Genomic DNA, 16,817 nt, shown 5'->3' with positions numbered 1-16,817 from the left:
TTCCCCACAGTACTGCAAACCCACCGTTTTAGCCTCCACTAAGCTTTAACTAAACCCCTGTTACAGTATTATGTTTTGTTATTTTCAGCAACACAAATCAGTGTATTTGTTTTTCATTTTGTTTCACAAAAACATATTTAAGCAAAACATCTGATTTATAAACTCTAAAAATAACCTCCTAAGACCCGAACTCTTCCACGACATGCATTTTTAATTTCTCTTGGATATTTGGGCATATTGGGGCCCAATGAATGTAAAAACAAGGAATTTCCAGATTTTTTTTTTACCTTATTTTTGTTTTTAAGAAAAATGAGAGCCACAAATGAGGATATTCATTTAAAATTGTGATAGAACAGTAGCAGTATAATGTCCTCGTAAGTGGATATCAGGCCCATGTAGAGCAAAATTGAGTATTTTGGTCTAAATAACGCAAAATGTGATGTCCACATATGTGGACGGCAGGTCCTAGGAGGTTAATAAGGAATTTACATTTAAGATTTAAATGTTAATCTCTTAGCTTCCTCTTTGGTATATCTTTCTCCATCTCTTATTATGACAGTAACATTTTTTATCTTTCTGGGAAATATAGCAACCACACATTAGCTAACAGCCATATTTGTGACAAACTGCAGAGGAACACTTTGTATATTTGCTGATAATTATTTGAAATTACTGCCGTCTTTTATAAGTTTCTGCTTTTAAAATGAAATAACTTCTGCTTCTTCCTCTTATGCAGCGCTAGCAAGATGATGAAATACAGCAAACACCACTTTATTTTACGCACACAGGGATAAGGAAAAGTTGATGTGTTGAGGGTGGGCAGTGGAAGCTGTCATGCTGTCACTGGAAATTATTATTCGTTCAAGAGTAATATGCAATAATTTGCATTTATCACCTTTAATTGCTCATTAACTGAAGATTCTACATGGCCAATTTTAAACCCTGGTTATCACAGACTAAAAACATTTTTATGTTGATTCATTCTTTAAGTTCAGCCTGTAGCTTTCCAAACTCTGGGTGAAAAACAAATAACAGAAAAGCTGAGTTGATCTACATGGATTCATCCTTTAGCCCACCAAACGCATAGTGCACAGGGATATTGCATCGTTTTGTCTTGTGAGTTGCAGAGTGGGATCTCCATGAATCCAGTTTGTTGTCCATACTTCACAAATGCTCAACTGGATCATCTAGGAAGTTTGAAAACTGGGTCACTGGCTTGCACTGAAAAAAAGGCCATGTTGGATTTACTTGAGTCAATAGTGGACACTGATTGCACACAAATGTTTTGCTTTGGCAAAAACCTTAAACAACTGAGTTAAATCAACACAACTTATTCATATTCAATAAACCTGTGCATTTTGTGTTCAGAAAACGCGATTGAAACATGTTTAGATGATGTAAGTTGAGCTCTTGGAATATTTTAATCCTTCACAATTTTGTCATTTTATTTCAACCACCCAATTTACCAAAAAAGTAGAGGCGGCTGCTGGACTTGACTGAGATGGATGCCTTCCTCAAACCACGATCCAAAGTGCGCGAGACTGAAATCCCGTGCTGTGTCGCGAGATTTAACATTGCTATATTATTGACTTACTTCACTCGGACATGATATGAACAATTTAATCTACCCGCTCTGCATATTATGTAGTTTCTACACTATATAGTTACACTTAACTTTAAAGCATGAGGCAATTGTGTTAAATACACGCAAGATGCTTACATAAATCCAAGAGCTGGCCAATCCCTTTTTTTCAGTGTGGTTGTGTTGAACTGTTTTGAGGTGGTATGATGTGGAGTCAGAGATTATCAGTGTTATTCACTCGTCTGTGGTTTTAATGCTGTACTGTAGCTGATTGATGTGTGTGTCCTCTAGTCACCATTCACATCAGGCATGCTTAGTAATTTTGAAAATAAATTATTGCCTTCTTTTTTCTTGCTAGATCATCTTGAACTCCATGCACAAGTACCAGCCCAGGCTACACATAGTCAAAGCTGATGAGAACAATGCCTTTGGATCAAAGAACACTGCTTACTGCACCCATGTCTTTCACGAGACAGCCTTCATCTCCGTAACCTCTTATCAAAACCACAAGGTATGTCTCAAATGTATGCTATAATAATTAGCATTTGGTTTAGAATAGTCTTAAGTGCTCAGAGGGTATTAAGTGTTTTAACTAAATGTGAGGAAAAGCACCATAACCCTGACCATATAAAGCAAAAATCAAATAAAAAAACAACCATAACCATAACTTCATGTTTTTAGTTTCTATGGTTATCTCAGTGGGACTTCCTGGTTAAATAAAGGTAATACTAATAATAAATAATTAAAGCTGTTTTCATGCTTCCTCCTATTTTTAGATCACTTACCAAATCTTGTTCAGGCAACTTCCAGTTTCTCTGTGGAGATAAACTTGGTTAACGCACCAATTGACTTCTGTGACAAACTGAGCTGACTTTCATGTCGAAGGTCTTCACTGCTGTTCTCTTTCTAAAACCCTAAGAGCAAACATCAAGAGTCTCAATGCAGTGCATCATGCCAGGAGGACCACCAGCCTTAACTGTAGCACATGTTCACTGTACATTGGTGCAAGTGGTCAGAACAGGATTCCCGGGAAGTGATTTTCAAGAGGAAGGAAGTATGGAAGTACTGCAGAAGCACTAGGAATAACCTTGATAGTGACTGAATTTTCCATTTATCAGCTGTATTTAGATAACACCAAATCACCACAGACATTGCCTCAAGGCACTTTATGTTGGAAGGTAAAGAACCTACAATAATACAGAGATAACCCCGACAATTAAACAACCTCCTTTAAGCAAGCACTTGGTGACAGTGGGAAGAACAGGACGAAGGAAGAAGTCTTCTGTAAAATCAGATGAATCATAACTAATCATTTAATCCAAAGTGGTGTCTAAACCCACAGTGAATGAAAAAGACTCAGTCCATCATTGGGAACTCCCAACAGCCTAGACCTATCCATGGGGACACACCCACCTGGAGGGCAAAACAGCACTGCCATCCAGCTATCCCCTGAACTTCTTTGAGTTTAATTTAGCCAAAATGCCAGATAGTTGCTGTGTTAAGCAATGTTTGTTTACAGCTACAGTAGCAGAGGGGTGTAGAGTATGGCACCAACGTGTGAACACACCTACCTGCCTCCTATTCTACATTCTAAATGCCCCAGCAACCACGAGTAAATCAGCAGTCTGAGAGTGCTCTAACTATTATAGTTATAAGATACTATGAGGTTTTTAAGATAAGATGAGGCCTGATCATTCAAGACCTTATACGTGATGAGAAGAATTTAGCCAATGAAGAGAAGCCAATATGGGAGAAATATGCTATCTCTGTCTAGTCCCTGTCACTACTCTTGCTTCAGCATTTTGCTTTTCAGGGAGTTTTTAAGACAAATTGATTATAATTATTAATCATTTTATCAATTAATTAATTCTAATTAAAGTATGAAGACATAATGTGAAGTCTTATTGCTTTTAAAGGGTAGAGTCAGACCGTTTTGGTCAGAGCTCACAGTTATAGTCTGATGAAATGGAAATGTAACTATAAAAGCTCTTGCCCAGTATCAGCAGGGACGTGTACAGAATAACAGCTTTATTAAGGTCTCATTTTCCTAGATCACTCAGCTGAAAATAGAAAACAATCCATTTGCTAAAGGATTCCGAGGCAGTGAAGAAGGAGATCTGCGTGTCTCAAGACTTCAAGGGTATGTTTACAGAAAAAGGAACCAGGAAAGTAAAGCTGATCTCATAAATCCATTTAGGACACTATAACTGTCAGTGAGGGTATGTATACACGGCAAACTAAATATACTTCTACTCTATCACTTCTACTCACCTACAGGAAAGAGTATCCCGTGATTTCAAAGAGCATGGTTCGCCAAAGGCTCATTTCAACGCACAGTCACCTAGCGGGGAAACTTGGAGCAGGAGTTCTCACGGGGCATCCTCAAGTACTGTCCTCTTACCAGTATGATACTGGGGTTCCTTTGTCTAACCCAGACTCCCAAGATCCCATTTCTACTCACTTCCCACAAAGCAGAGATCCCAATCTTCTTTATCACTGCTTCAAACACAGAGGTATGTTCTGCTGATAAGTGTGCAACATCACAGACGCCATTAGCTGCAATTGCCATTAACTGCAGTTTTCTTTGTAACAACATTGCAGATAACGGGCGACACTTGGAGCTCGGATGTAAACGGTCATACCTGGAGACATCAACTGCAGTCTCAGATGAGCATTACTTTCGGTCGGCTCCTTCTTACGAATCACCCTTACTCTCTCATCCATATCGCACTGAGGCAATCACTTCTAGAGAGGCGTGTATGTATGGTGGTATGGAAACAGAGTCTGGACCCGGGGCGGCAGACGCAGATGACCTAACCAACTCTCCTTCAATTAATTGTAATATGTGGGCTACAGTGCAGCCGTACCCTCGCTACAGCATGGAAGGCGTACCCTACCAGCCTTTTACTGCTCACTTCACCAACTCAGCCACGGTCGCGCCTGTGGTGCCACACCCGGCATCATCAGTGGTGTCACGATCACAAGCTGACTTGGGCGTCTACAACTCGGCCGCAGTCCAGCGAGGTCTGCCTGTGATACCACCTTCAACCTCTTCTTCATCAAGCTCTCCATCTTTCCCGGGATCCAGAGATAGTTCAGGTCATCCACCTCTGTACCACAGGAAACCAGGATCGCCACTCCTACCTCACCGAGATTTCTCCAGCTATTCAGCACAGGGTACAATATCCATCCGGGAGCCAGCTTATCAGTACCAAGTTGGGCTGAGTAGCACAGGGAGTAACTGGACTGACAGCTAATGTCGGTCACTGGAGACATCAGTTTTCTCATATGAAGGTTTCCAGAATCCCACTGTGGGGCGTCAGTGCCAAGCAATGCTAATGAACTACAGTCATGTTGCAGGCAAACTGAAAACCAACATCCTTTACACCCACGTGTTCATACTGAATCAATATTCCATCCAATGCTGTAGGTGGCAAACAGTGACAGACCTGCTCTTTACTTAGTCAGATGTGTAGGATATGTGCTATAAGCCAGTGATCAGGTGGAGTGGGGCAGTTCGGTCACACTCAAATGCAAATCATTGGTTTGAATGACACTTGAGGTATGTCAGAGGCATCGCTACGGGTACAAAAAGTGTTACGGTTGTCAGTGTCTTGTCCTATCAAGGTAGCATTAGTAGAAAAACACTTAGCAGGAGGACAAAGAAAATTTAATAAACGGAAGTTAACAGCTGCCCTGTTTAGTCTGAGAGACACGAGTGCTTTTCAGTCCCAAAATAAAGAACGGTCGCTGGTAATTCCTTTTTTAAAATTAATGTCAATAAAATGCATAAAAAGACCCCAAAAACAATCTGGTCATGTCCCAAATCTGTCTTTTTAATGACTTCTGTGGTGTGTCTTTGTGTATACCACGAGCCAATCAAATGCTAGATAGACAGAAGTACATATTTGTAGCACAACTCCAAGTGTGTGACCGCGATCAGAGTCAAAGCTGTGCTGTCATCTCGAGTCCACCTCTAGCTTTTTGCTTCATCGTGGAGATTTCAGTGTCTTGAACGCTTGAACTACACCAACATACACTTTGTTCTCATTTTGACAAACAGTCCATTCCATGTTGGGTGACGATGAGTCGATCAGTATTTTTTATAGCGGCAGATTACATGTACATGTACATGGGATTGGCTCACCAAAATAAATGACAACGGACAATTTTATTCTTTAGTTTTAAGTTTTAATTATGCACATGTGCCAAAAATAGAGTTGTTACACTTTTATCTGCAGAGTAAGAATTCATTGAACCCAGTGTAAAATAAGACTGATCAAAATATAAGGAAGATAAATCCAAGTTCACGTCATAAACTTATGTGCACTAGCATCATTAGAAAGCTAGCAAGACAGTCTTTCCCCATGTTGTTGTACATACATAAATGAAGTGAAAGGTGTACCACAATCCACCATGATGGCAATTGTTAATATGTAAGTTTCTACAGGTATGTTTGTCGTGTGATACTGGCACTTAAGAAAAAATGTTGCGAGTATAAGATTCAGCCACGGCGCTGTGGTGGGTCATCAACGTTTGGCTCCAAAGTGATGACTCGAAATCACACTGAACAGCAAAGAGTGCTCAGGAGGAACCAGATGGGAGCTTAAAGAGCTGTTGTTAAGCCAGCACGAGTACTAGAAAAGACAGCGCCTCGCCAGTCCGACTCCCAGATTACTTACTAGGAAAAAAATCCCTGCACAGCATAAAACAGCCTGAGCGGACAAGGAAGAGGACGTCCTCAGTAGAACTGCATTCAGTAAAAATCGGAACTTGTATTGCCAACGAAAGCTTATTTGTACGAAATGATATAGGTTATACATTTGTACATTGTCCTTTTATTTCATGTAAATTCAATATAACATTTTTAAATATTTGAACATTTTTGCACATGTGATAAATAAACATTTTCATGAATCTAACTGTCTGACATAATTAATTAAAGACACTAAATGACATAAATTTCAGTTCCAAATTTTAGCAATTACAATTTCTTTATTATTATGAGGAAAAATGTTCAGAATTTATATTTAAAGCTATTAAAAGCTGATGATAAATAATGCCAAGTCCCATAAATAGCATTCCAGATGATTTTGCTGCCTAATGACAGTTGATGGTCTATGACGATGAGCTTTAACCCAACCGCAATCAAAAATGTTGGCGTTGGGCATAATTCATTGTGTTGGTTGTGGTTTGACTGATGCAGAGTGTCATGACAAGTTTTACTGTTATTGGCCTTTTTCACTCCTCACATGCAAACATGCAGAGCTCAAAGAAAAGCTCTGCATGAAAACTTTTAAATACTCATTCTGCTCAACATCATTGAGATTTTTAAAGAGACATTAAATCAAAGTAGTTTGATAATCTTGGTTGCAATTTAGAGATTTTGATGTTGCAATAAACCCTTTCACAATATGCACTATACTCTATGGCTGCGGTATAACATGTCAAGCTTGGTGTTTAAGTGAAACCCTCCTCTGTACACAAGCTTGTTGCTAAAAGGCATTCAATGGTAAAACAGCTTCAGCTTGATTTAATTTTAAGAACCTCAAAAGTGTTTTTATACCTTTTGGGCCAGAAAATTCTCACTGGTTTGACACTGAACGCCACTGATTTATAAAACATAAAGACCACTACTTGACACTTGCGGCATTGTCTAACCGAAACCAAAATATGTACTTATGGTACAAGTGTCCACTTGGGTAATAATCAGTAAATGTCAAAGTGTCCTGCAATCAAAAGTCAATCTGTTGAAAGGAATGTAGAGACAGCAGGATGCGTGTATCAGCGTGGAGGGCACTGCTTTGCCTCACATGCAGCTCTCGTTAGATCATGAGTTATGCTGATGGCCAGGTCCTGGTTCTTGTCAGCACCTCTTTCTCGATCTCTTTCTCAGCTGCTGATGTAGTTCACATGAAGGATGTTCTCATCATAGAGCGCTCACACTCCAATCAACAAATCATCAGCCAGCTATCTTGAAATGTTGAGCTGTAAGTTGTCTGATAATAGTAATCCGACATTCCTTTAGCTGTCAGAGCAAACTTTCATTCAGCCAGGGTGCTCCCAGAGGGCCATACCAGTGTTTTTACTAATTGTGACTACTATAGATTATGTATGCTCTTTGCTTTGTTTGTTTGCAGCACAGCTTCAGATTTTCAGTTGTAATTGATGCTTATTCATCTGTTATTTTCATATTCTAAGTATTGGTGAAATATAATTTCTGGTCCTATTATTTTCACTTATGCAGTTTTTCCCATTGAAGGAAGTAGACAAAACAATTCTAGTCTTGACTGCCTTGAGCTTCTATAACATTGAGCAGAAGCAATAGTTAATGACTGTATCTCGGCCTACAAACCCTTAAAGTCAATTACATTTAACAAAAACAGCAAAGCGATGGAGGGTTACACCAAAGATCAGTGACTCCACTTAATAGTTTTTTAGTAGAAGCTTTAATAGTGCATTTCAGGGCAGGACAGGCATATTGAAATTTATGTTATCTGTTTCCACATAAAACCTTAGTCAATCTCATTATAAAGAAGCCACGTTTAAGCCCCTTATGGAGCAGAAGTTAACTAAGCCCAGTATGTATCTCCAGCCAGAGAAGCTGGGACTTGCAGTCCATCTGGAAGTCATTGAGGGGAGATCCGCTCCCCTCTCCCCTACGTCGCACTGCCCTTCTCTACTGTCGTCCCATAATCCCATCTAACAGCCGCCTGGGCTTGGCTGGCCCGTTCAGCACACTGATGGGCTTAACTTGGCCCTCTTGTAAAAAAGGAAAGGCTTGGTTTTTCGGCAAGCCCCTCCAAAAAGACACTTTAAATATCTAAGGGGGATTTAATATCAAGTCCATTAGGGGTTTTCTGGGGCCCTGTAAATAGTCAATTAGTGGATAATTCTGATTCGATCCACATGCAGAGAGATCTGCCATACAAAGAATAGAGCCAGTCCAGGGGTTTTCTCATTTGGCTTCCTACCAGATTACCATTCGTGCGTCACAAGCACAGGGTGACACTGTGCATTAGCTGAGTGCAGGATAATGAACATGCTAAGGTGTTTTAAGTTGTCTTTGTTTTACTCCTTCATAAAAATGATTAATCGCATACAGGAGGCCAGAAGAGCACAACGCTTACACACGGATTACCCACAGTGGGCAATGCTCAGAAGAGTGGGAGGTTTGAGGACTGGGCCAAAAGGACACAGGCTAGGTTCAAAGCTCTGGTAGGGGGACATTAAACTGTTTGTGTCCCTTGATCAAACATACAGCTGGTTGGCAGCGATATAAACCAAAGCTAAATCTCCTGTATAAAACAAGATTCCAGCATTTCAAAGTGGCTTCGGATAAAAGCGTCTGTAAAAACTAATTATCATTAACATAAATTCTGGGATTAGACACGTAGAGAGCATTATTTACTTTTTACACCGGACAAAAACATTTCGCATCGGAAACTCGCGTTCTTTAGAAATGACGTACAAAGTAGTCCAGAGGCAAACATCCAGGACGTGTTGTGTTTGAGCTTTCGGTACTTTTAGAGCAACTGAAATGTGAAACAAAACAAGAATTACTATCACAGTCCATGCCAAGCTAAGGCATGCAGATAATGTGTACTTTTGTGGAGTAATACAAATGAAACACTGCAGATTACAACACAATGAAAGCCAGGCTGAATATCCTCCAAGTGCAGTCATAAATTAGCAAAAGTTTGGAGCAACAGTGCTCTCCAAATGTTCGTCGACCTCTTGTGAATAAGTCTAAGGACTCAACATGAAGCAAACTGAGAATACTTACTGACCACGTTCAAAGAAATGCTCAAACAAAAGCATTTTAAAAGAAAAAGCACAGATGGACTTGCTGCTGACAGAAAATGAGTGGATTTTTTGGCAAGAAGGGCAAGTGTGGACCTGACATGTATGGGAACAGCCATTATACATTTTTTATAAATAATTTTGAGGGTTAACATTAATAAAAAGTTGTACTAGCTCAATTTAGAGTAAAATATTATTCTTTATGTTATTTAATAGAAAGAAAGGAAACTGTACCTATAACTGTATGTAATTAAATCTTCCTGCAAAATGATGCAGTTTCATGAATTTAGATTTAATCCATTAAAAATACAACTCAATCTGAATACACAAGCACATCTGCCTTCCAACTGACACAGGCTACACACTGGCCACGTATGCAGAGGTTGGGAAATTTGAAACTCATGCCTGCACCTTCAGATTAAAGATACGAACATATATGTTTTATCCTCTGAGGGCGGATCCCTTTCATCAAAGAAGCACAAATGCAAAGGAAAGAGACAACGCCACCAGCATCATATAATCCTTTTCCTTCTTGTGTCAGGTACATCTCTTGAACTGAAGTCAGGGCTCTGGCACATGAAAATATGCATAAATGTGCTTATTTATTCCCAATGTTCTTTTTGTCAACAGACTAGACATGCAACCCTCCCATCTCCAGACAACTGACAAAAGACAGCTAAACAACAACAAGACCTCGTTATAAGCTAACATTATGCTAGCTGACGTTATGTTTGAGTGGCCTAAAAATCACGATTATATTATTACATTCTCACTTTGTATGACAGTTTATTCATTAAGAACTGGAGAGTCCAATGCTAGATTCACTACACTAACACTGGCTAACAGCAGCTAACAGCAGCTAACAGCAGCTAACAGAGGCTAACGCGCACAGTTCCTCAACAACTCACCGCCTTCTCGCTGTTGGAAGTTTCATTGACTCCTTCCACAAAAGTTTTCTCTTCCAGAGTAAATAAAGTTTGACGCTTCTCACCCAGCATCGAGGTAAACAGCAAACTGACAGCCTACACAGTTGGGTAAAACTGGTTAGGGAATGTACTTGATTAGCAAATCAAGTACATTCCCTATATATGTAAGCTGGCTACAGTTTTTGAGGTGACTCTTAGGTAAAAGTATAAAATACTGCAAAATATTTAAATGACCGTGAATTGGTCTTATCCATTTTTCATTTTCTGATTAACAGCAAAGTGTTGATATTATTCAAATATGTTAAAATACAGTGAGTGCAAAATGTACTTTTTACAATTGTAGAAACATGCAAGCCAGTCACGGGCGTTATAGGGTGCAGTCTAAATGTAACATGTTTCATCTCTCTTAGCTGGCTAAAACTTTTAACAGCCTAGCTAGGTTTGTGCAGTTCAGTTGGGAAGAGTAAGAAACTGAGACCCGCAGACTGCAATTAATGCAAAGTAAGGACTTATAGCAGTGAAAATGTTATACATTGCTTTACACTTTTATACACTTTATATAGTCTAGACCATGAACTTTGGGGTGGTCTACAGTTCGCTGTAAGGCAGCTACGATGAGTCGGCAACTACTGGGACCATGGTTCCGTTTGACCAATAATTGTAAAGTATTATTTCTAATTATTGGTCAAACAGAGCAAGAGACTGACAGGTAACTTGATGTGCCATCAGTAGTAATGAAATTTTACTTAGTTTTGAGTTTTGTGTAGTAAACAGAAGGGCCAAAATGAGTTTCTCCCTGGTTCCTGGATCACACTTAGAGATCGGGTAAGAAGTTCTGATATTTGGAATGGACCATGTACCACCACACCTTTGTGTGTGTTCATAGTATTTTAAAGGTCTTAACATTAAACTTACCATTGGTTTCCCAGTCATAATACGAGTGCATATTCCTTTAGCATCAATGTTTCCCAGCTCCTCATTATTCTTACTATTTGTTTTTGTTCTCCAGCATGTGTATCTACCTTAGGTTTAGTTTTTAGTATGACTTTGTTTGGTTTTTACAGATTCTAAAGTGGCTACAATATCTTCTCCGTTATTTGTTCCAACATTCAGGTATAAAGTTAAACTCTGGTTTTTGTGGTTTTTACAAATATCCTGTTAGTCTCTTCCAAAATTGAAAAAATGAGTAGGCAGAATTAAGAAAAAAAAAAAATTTAAACACGCTTCCTTCTGCCCGATCTGATTTCTGATCTCATTTGGAAACACGGTGCTAAAATGCTGAATCCTGATAAAAATCTTTTTGAAAATCTTTAGATGGGTAATAAAGACGGCTAAACCATGAGCATGCCTAAATCTCCATTAAGACTTAACCTTTGGATCCCTAACAATGCCTTTTAATTAAGTCAACCCTCTTTCACCTCTAGTTGGAGCATATTTCATGCCTGACTTTCTAGGAAGGCATCCTGACAATGGAAAAACCTTTCCAACCCAACCAGATGCACTGCAGATTACCAGGTCAATTTAAAGTGCATGAAGGTGGTAGAGGAAACTTTCTTATTCTTACTTCTGCTTTTTTGTTTGCAAAACAGTATAACTGTTAACAAGGGAGAGAAAAAACGACACGCAAAGTGCCAGTTGTCCCTGCTCGTCTCTTGGGAAGACACACAATGTACAAACAGATTACGGAGGCATGTGGAATTGCAAGACAGTGGTATCCAGTAAGGCAACAACCCCTGGTGGCAGTGCTCCTCTTGGAGCACCTATACCCTCTACTGGATGAAATGTGTTATCTCAAATAGGGAGGAATTTCAGGCCACTCAAACATCTGAATTGGAGTATGACATTTTTCTTTAAGAGACTAACTGAGTGCTAGAAAGTAAGTGGAATTCATTTCATAAGGTATTTTTAAACATGATTTATTCATTTCAAATGATGTATTCACAAAAAAAAAGTATATTATATTCTTTGCCGACTGCCCCAAATGCATACCAACACACTGCATTCCTGAATGCACGAGCAGGTCACAAACAAGGTTCGTGTTTGATGAGTGTTCAAAGGATATGCTTCTTTTTTTCTGTCACGTCACATTTTGGGAACAATACGACCCTTTGATGTGATCATCTTAATAAACACAGCTGCTTTAGAAAACATTGTGTCTTTATAATTTTGTGCAGTTTTGAAAAAAGCAACTCTGTCACCACCTCCATGCACTTATATCTTATGTTTTGTAAGTGCAATGCGTCATTTTCATAGGGCACAGAGGTCACGTCCATGCCACTAAGATGATTGTCCTCCATTTAGTCTGTAATCACAATACTCAGAAGCTCCTTAGTGCTTCATGTTTAGCTGCCAGCCTGGTCCGGATCAAGTATTTACTTTGATAAGTACGGTTTACCGGGGATAGCATGCGTCTCATGGGCAGGTTAGCCAAGGGAGGAGCAATCCTCCTGAAGGTGATTAAGTACCTAAAGAAAGGCTGGTTGACAGGAATAAGACACTAAGTTCGTCATTTTGCACGCTCTTACATAGGTGGAGCTCACGACTGGATCAAAAAAGCACAGCAGCTATTGGTGAACCCTGTTCCTCAGTTGAACAATGGAACATCTAGTAGTTTGAAAGGATTTGTCTATGTAAGTCTATTGATTTATAAATAAAGTTTCGTAGCTTTATCGGCCTTATATTTGTGAGTAGCAGCCTCTTTGATATTCTTCTTCTTCTTGGTTTACTTACTTTCGACGCCAACTTGCTCCATCCAGACCTGACATGGCACATGTAGTATTTTTGCAAAAGTATTTCATTCTGATACAATATACCGTTCCTCCACCAGCTGATTAGAATCATTCCCACAGACATCTCCTTGTCCAGCTGAATACAGAGGACACTTTTCTCTGGAGATTACACATTGTTTGCTCCACAAAAGAAAGTGAGTTTGCCCCCCTGCCCCCCATTAACCCCATATCGCTGTTAATCAGGGTCTTGAGATGTTTTATGCTTAATTCTTACCAACTGCACAAACTGGCTGAGAAGGAGTGTGTAGATTAAAAATGAATGCAAAACTTTTTGGCTAGTTGTGCACTGTAATAATAATGTACACGTGGAACCTCGACAATGCCGTGGCACGCCACTTTCCTGGAAGCGCTGATGTAATGGGAAAAGCGTGCGATGCCTTTACAAAGTGTAAATTTCTACTTTACTTGGAATGTTCGAGCATTTCGGAACGCAACTCCATAACACAGTCACACCGGCATATTCCACAACTGCACGTATTTTTGATAAGATTTTGTGCTCATCGTGTCAAAGGGTTATGCAATTTCCAAAACATGCTGTGACAGAAAGATAGAAATCCTACTCTCATTGGTCGAATACTCATTTGTATAGTTAAAACACTGTGAACTGTAGCCAGTCCTTTTAAAACAGCAGATTAACAGCAGACACCAGTTTTCATTGTCCAATCTTAATCAGATGAAAGAGCACTAAGTTGTCAAATAACTCGAAAGTATTTAATCCTGTAATTAATGTGCTTGCAGTTGCTTGTGTATGTCACATTTTGATTTCTTAATGACTTACCGACACACACAAAAATTGCTGTTAGGTTAGGCAACTGAAGGTGTAAAGTACAGGCCTTTCTGTTGTAGCACAGTCTTAGTAAATCTGGACACCAGGTGTCCTTACAGCAGGTGTCGGATTATCAGCCAGCCTTTCCAGGACAGAGCCCTGTGTCCTGCAAAGTGAGCGCATAGTAAGAGGCCTAAGCACAGGTAAGAGAGGTAAACTTGGGGATTAAGGTCCTCAGCTCTGACTCCAAAGAGTCTTAGCAGGTGATTTGTGGCTCATCCCCTCTGGGCTTATGCTGGGACGATCTGACAAAGCTCGACCATCAAATCAGGTGTCTACTTAACGCAGTCCAGCCAGGTTGATGGTGGAGAATGCTCAAGAGTAGGTCACACATCCTGTTAGTATAGCTGTTTCAAAGGGTATTTAAAGGGTGATCCTATTATCCTGGATTGAAATCTGCATGTGTTCCAAAACAGGTCCAGGAAGGATTCTGACAGTGGTTGTTGGAAGGGAACATTTACAGGACATATGCTTACATGCATCAAGGTCATTGTGTCGGAAGGAATATGCAGTTCTTGGTCTGTGGGCGAGCAATGATCAGACGCTGCAAAAAGGTTAGACAAAACTGCAAAATGCAATATTTGTGCGCATTCAAAATTGCCACTGTTGCCACTGGGCAGCATGAACAACTTAAGTGAGATCAAGATTATATCACCTGGAGTGAAGGATTGTGATGTGCACCCAAAAATGTAGGAAGTCACAATATGACTTGTGGTTTGGTCACTTCCAGTGAGACCGGGAAATATTGTTGTATGGTTTTTGTGTGTCCACAGGAAAAAAATGAAAGAGGAGCTGGACAGGAACGTGCAGTGGAAGAGCATGGGGTCATTAAAGAAAAGTATTAGCTAGAGCGTGAGTAGTCTCACTTGTGTAACCTGACTGCCTGCCTTTTATCAACTCAAGAGTTTGTTTAGAGTCCTGTCGTGTAGCCCTTGGCCTCTATCACAAAGTAGGCAAAACAAGTAGAGTGATTATCATCACCAAGGCCAGGAAGGGTGGATGGCAACATTGGAACTAATCACAGCCATCTCGCAGTCCTTTTTGCGTTGTGACCTAAACTCATTTGCACCTCCTCTCCAGCTGGCCCCAGAGCATCATGTCTGATGTGAGAGGACAACACCTCCCCTTCCGCCGCCTTCTTCCTGCCAGCCTCGTCTCTCCTCGTCGAATGAACTCTAAACATGCGCAATTACAGTTTAGGATCTCTGTCCTCATCTTGGGTTCAAAAGACATCTGCTCAGGCCACAAACGCACCGTCTCATGAGCTTTGAGCCAAAGATGAAGCGTTTCGACTGCTTGAGCTTTTCCTGACACCGTGTGTCTCAGTTGTCCAAAACAAGGAGCTGTTACGTGAAGAAGTCACAGAGTGTAGAGGCCGCTATCTCTGATGGCTCAGATAGCAAACCTTGGCTCCATGCTTTTGCTATCATGGACACTCATCTCACACAAACACACACAGCCCAAACAATGACTAGCAACATCTCTGATAGCACAAACAACATCCTGATATAATTACACAATCAGGAAATTAACAAGCCAGCGTGTCTGCTGCAGCAGAAGGATGGGCCCTGCGCTGTATGCGAGAGAGAAACCGGAAGGCAGAGAATGGGTGGGAGAGAGAAGGAGGGGTCAAACACCATTTTGATTGCAGAGTCCCTGAGGCCCAGGCCACTCTGTGCATCCATACAGATAACTGTCTGCCTGGGCTGAGAGATGACAACGGGGATAACCACAACTATTTGCCGCGCTGCTGTGAAATCTTGCATGGATGCTCTTTGTCCCCAGAGGATGTTTCCAACCATTCTGGTGACCGCATGACATTTTCTTTAATTCCTAATCAGGCTGACATTTTTACTTCTATGGAGGAAAATGTCAGAGTGATCTCCCAAGGCAGACACTGATATCCATGTTTAGTATTTTGTTTTTTAAATAGCCGTCCTGTAGTTTCTTTCTTTTGGTTTATCGCTCATTTTTGGACACCCTGTGAGCACGTCATCTAATCAGCAGATTACAACCGACTCTGATATACTGATGTTCCAAAGAGAAACGGGCAGTTTTGTTACTTATTGGAAAGTGACATTTAACCGACTTCCAAATTCTCCACAATCGCAGGTGCAGTTTGGGCCACAAGGCAAGCCTGTAGCCAGAGGAAGCTGGGTGGACCCTTTTTTTAACAAAGAAAAAAAAATAGTGTGGGATAAGTGAGCAATAAAAATTTTGATAATGGCAGCTCTGATTGAAAAGGAGCAACCAAAGCACATGTGGCAGCTAAAGTCCAAAGAGGCCCCAGCAGCGACTGCATTACGAACTGCAACTACTGCAGTCCTACTGTGTCAGATGGATATATATCATCAGTGTTATTTTAATATTAATAAGGACTTGACATTATCAAGCAGCCAAATTAGTGTGTTGTTTGAGCATTCAACAACCGTTGTTACATTTGTGTAAAGCAATTATTGACCAAGTGCAGGAAAATTATTAGGACAGTGATCAATGACGGCACATTTCTCAACGTCATCCAACACAAAGGCTGACTGCAAATTAATGAGTTCTCTCACGTTGCCTCTCCTTTCAAAGCTTATTTTTTTCCATTCACACTCGGCAACACTGAAAGGCCAAAACTGGAGAGAGCTTTAGCTAAGAGACAGCTGTCAAGCAGACTAAGAAGGCAAACACTATACTTTTATCCATGCTTATGGGTAAACATACACACACACAGACTGGCAGGCAAACATGTGCGCAAACACTATTGAAAAGGTGAGAGGTACAGCTCTCTCCGACACCCACGGGCGCTTCAGCCTGAGAATGTTTTTAAGGTTTAGGCTCCACTCCCTTGTTTGCTCTGCAGCTTACTCTCGTTGCACCTGCGTGCGTTTGTCTTGCTGTTGTAT

General features: G+C 40.4%; 2 protein-coding genes across 3 annotated transcripts in view; one reads left to right on the top strand and one right to left on the bottom strand.

Annotated features, from left to right (window-relative positions):
• The window catches only part of tbx4 (T-box transcription factor 4), a 30,356-nt gene extending 23,889 nt beyond the window's left edge, over nucleotides 1–6,467 (top strand). For both annotated transcript variants that reach the window (XM_063493100.1, XM_063493099.1), the window contains exons 6-9: nucleotides 1,941–2,093; nucleotides 3,634–3,722; nucleotides 3,860–4,095; nucleotides 4,184–6,467. In XM_063493100.1, coding sequence (XP_063349170.1) covers nucleotides 1,941–2,093; nucleotides 3,634–3,722; nucleotides 3,860–4,095; nucleotides 4,184–4,839 — 1,134 coding nt within the window. In that variant the 3' untranslated portion in view covers nucleotides 4,840–6,467. The remainder of the gene's footprint in view (nucleotides 1–1,940; nucleotides 2,094–3,633; nucleotides 3,723–3,859; nucleotides 4,096–4,183) is intronic.
• The window catches only part of brip1 (BRCA1 interacting helicase 1), a 150,074-nt gene that overhangs the window by 67,083 nt on the left and 66,174 nt on the right, over nucleotides 1–16,817 (bottom strand). The window lies entirely within an intron of this gene.

Source organism: Pelmatolapia mariae, linkage group LG14, assembly GCF_036321145.2.
Source record: "Pelmatolapia mariae isolate MD_Pm_ZW linkage group LG14, Pm_UMD_F_2, whole genome shotgun sequence".
Classification (NCBI taxonomy): Eukaryota; Metazoa; Chordata; class Actinopteri; order Cichliformes; family Cichlidae; genus Pelmatolapia; species Pelmatolapia mariae.
This window is presented reverse-complemented; position numbering and strand designations above follow the sequence as displayed.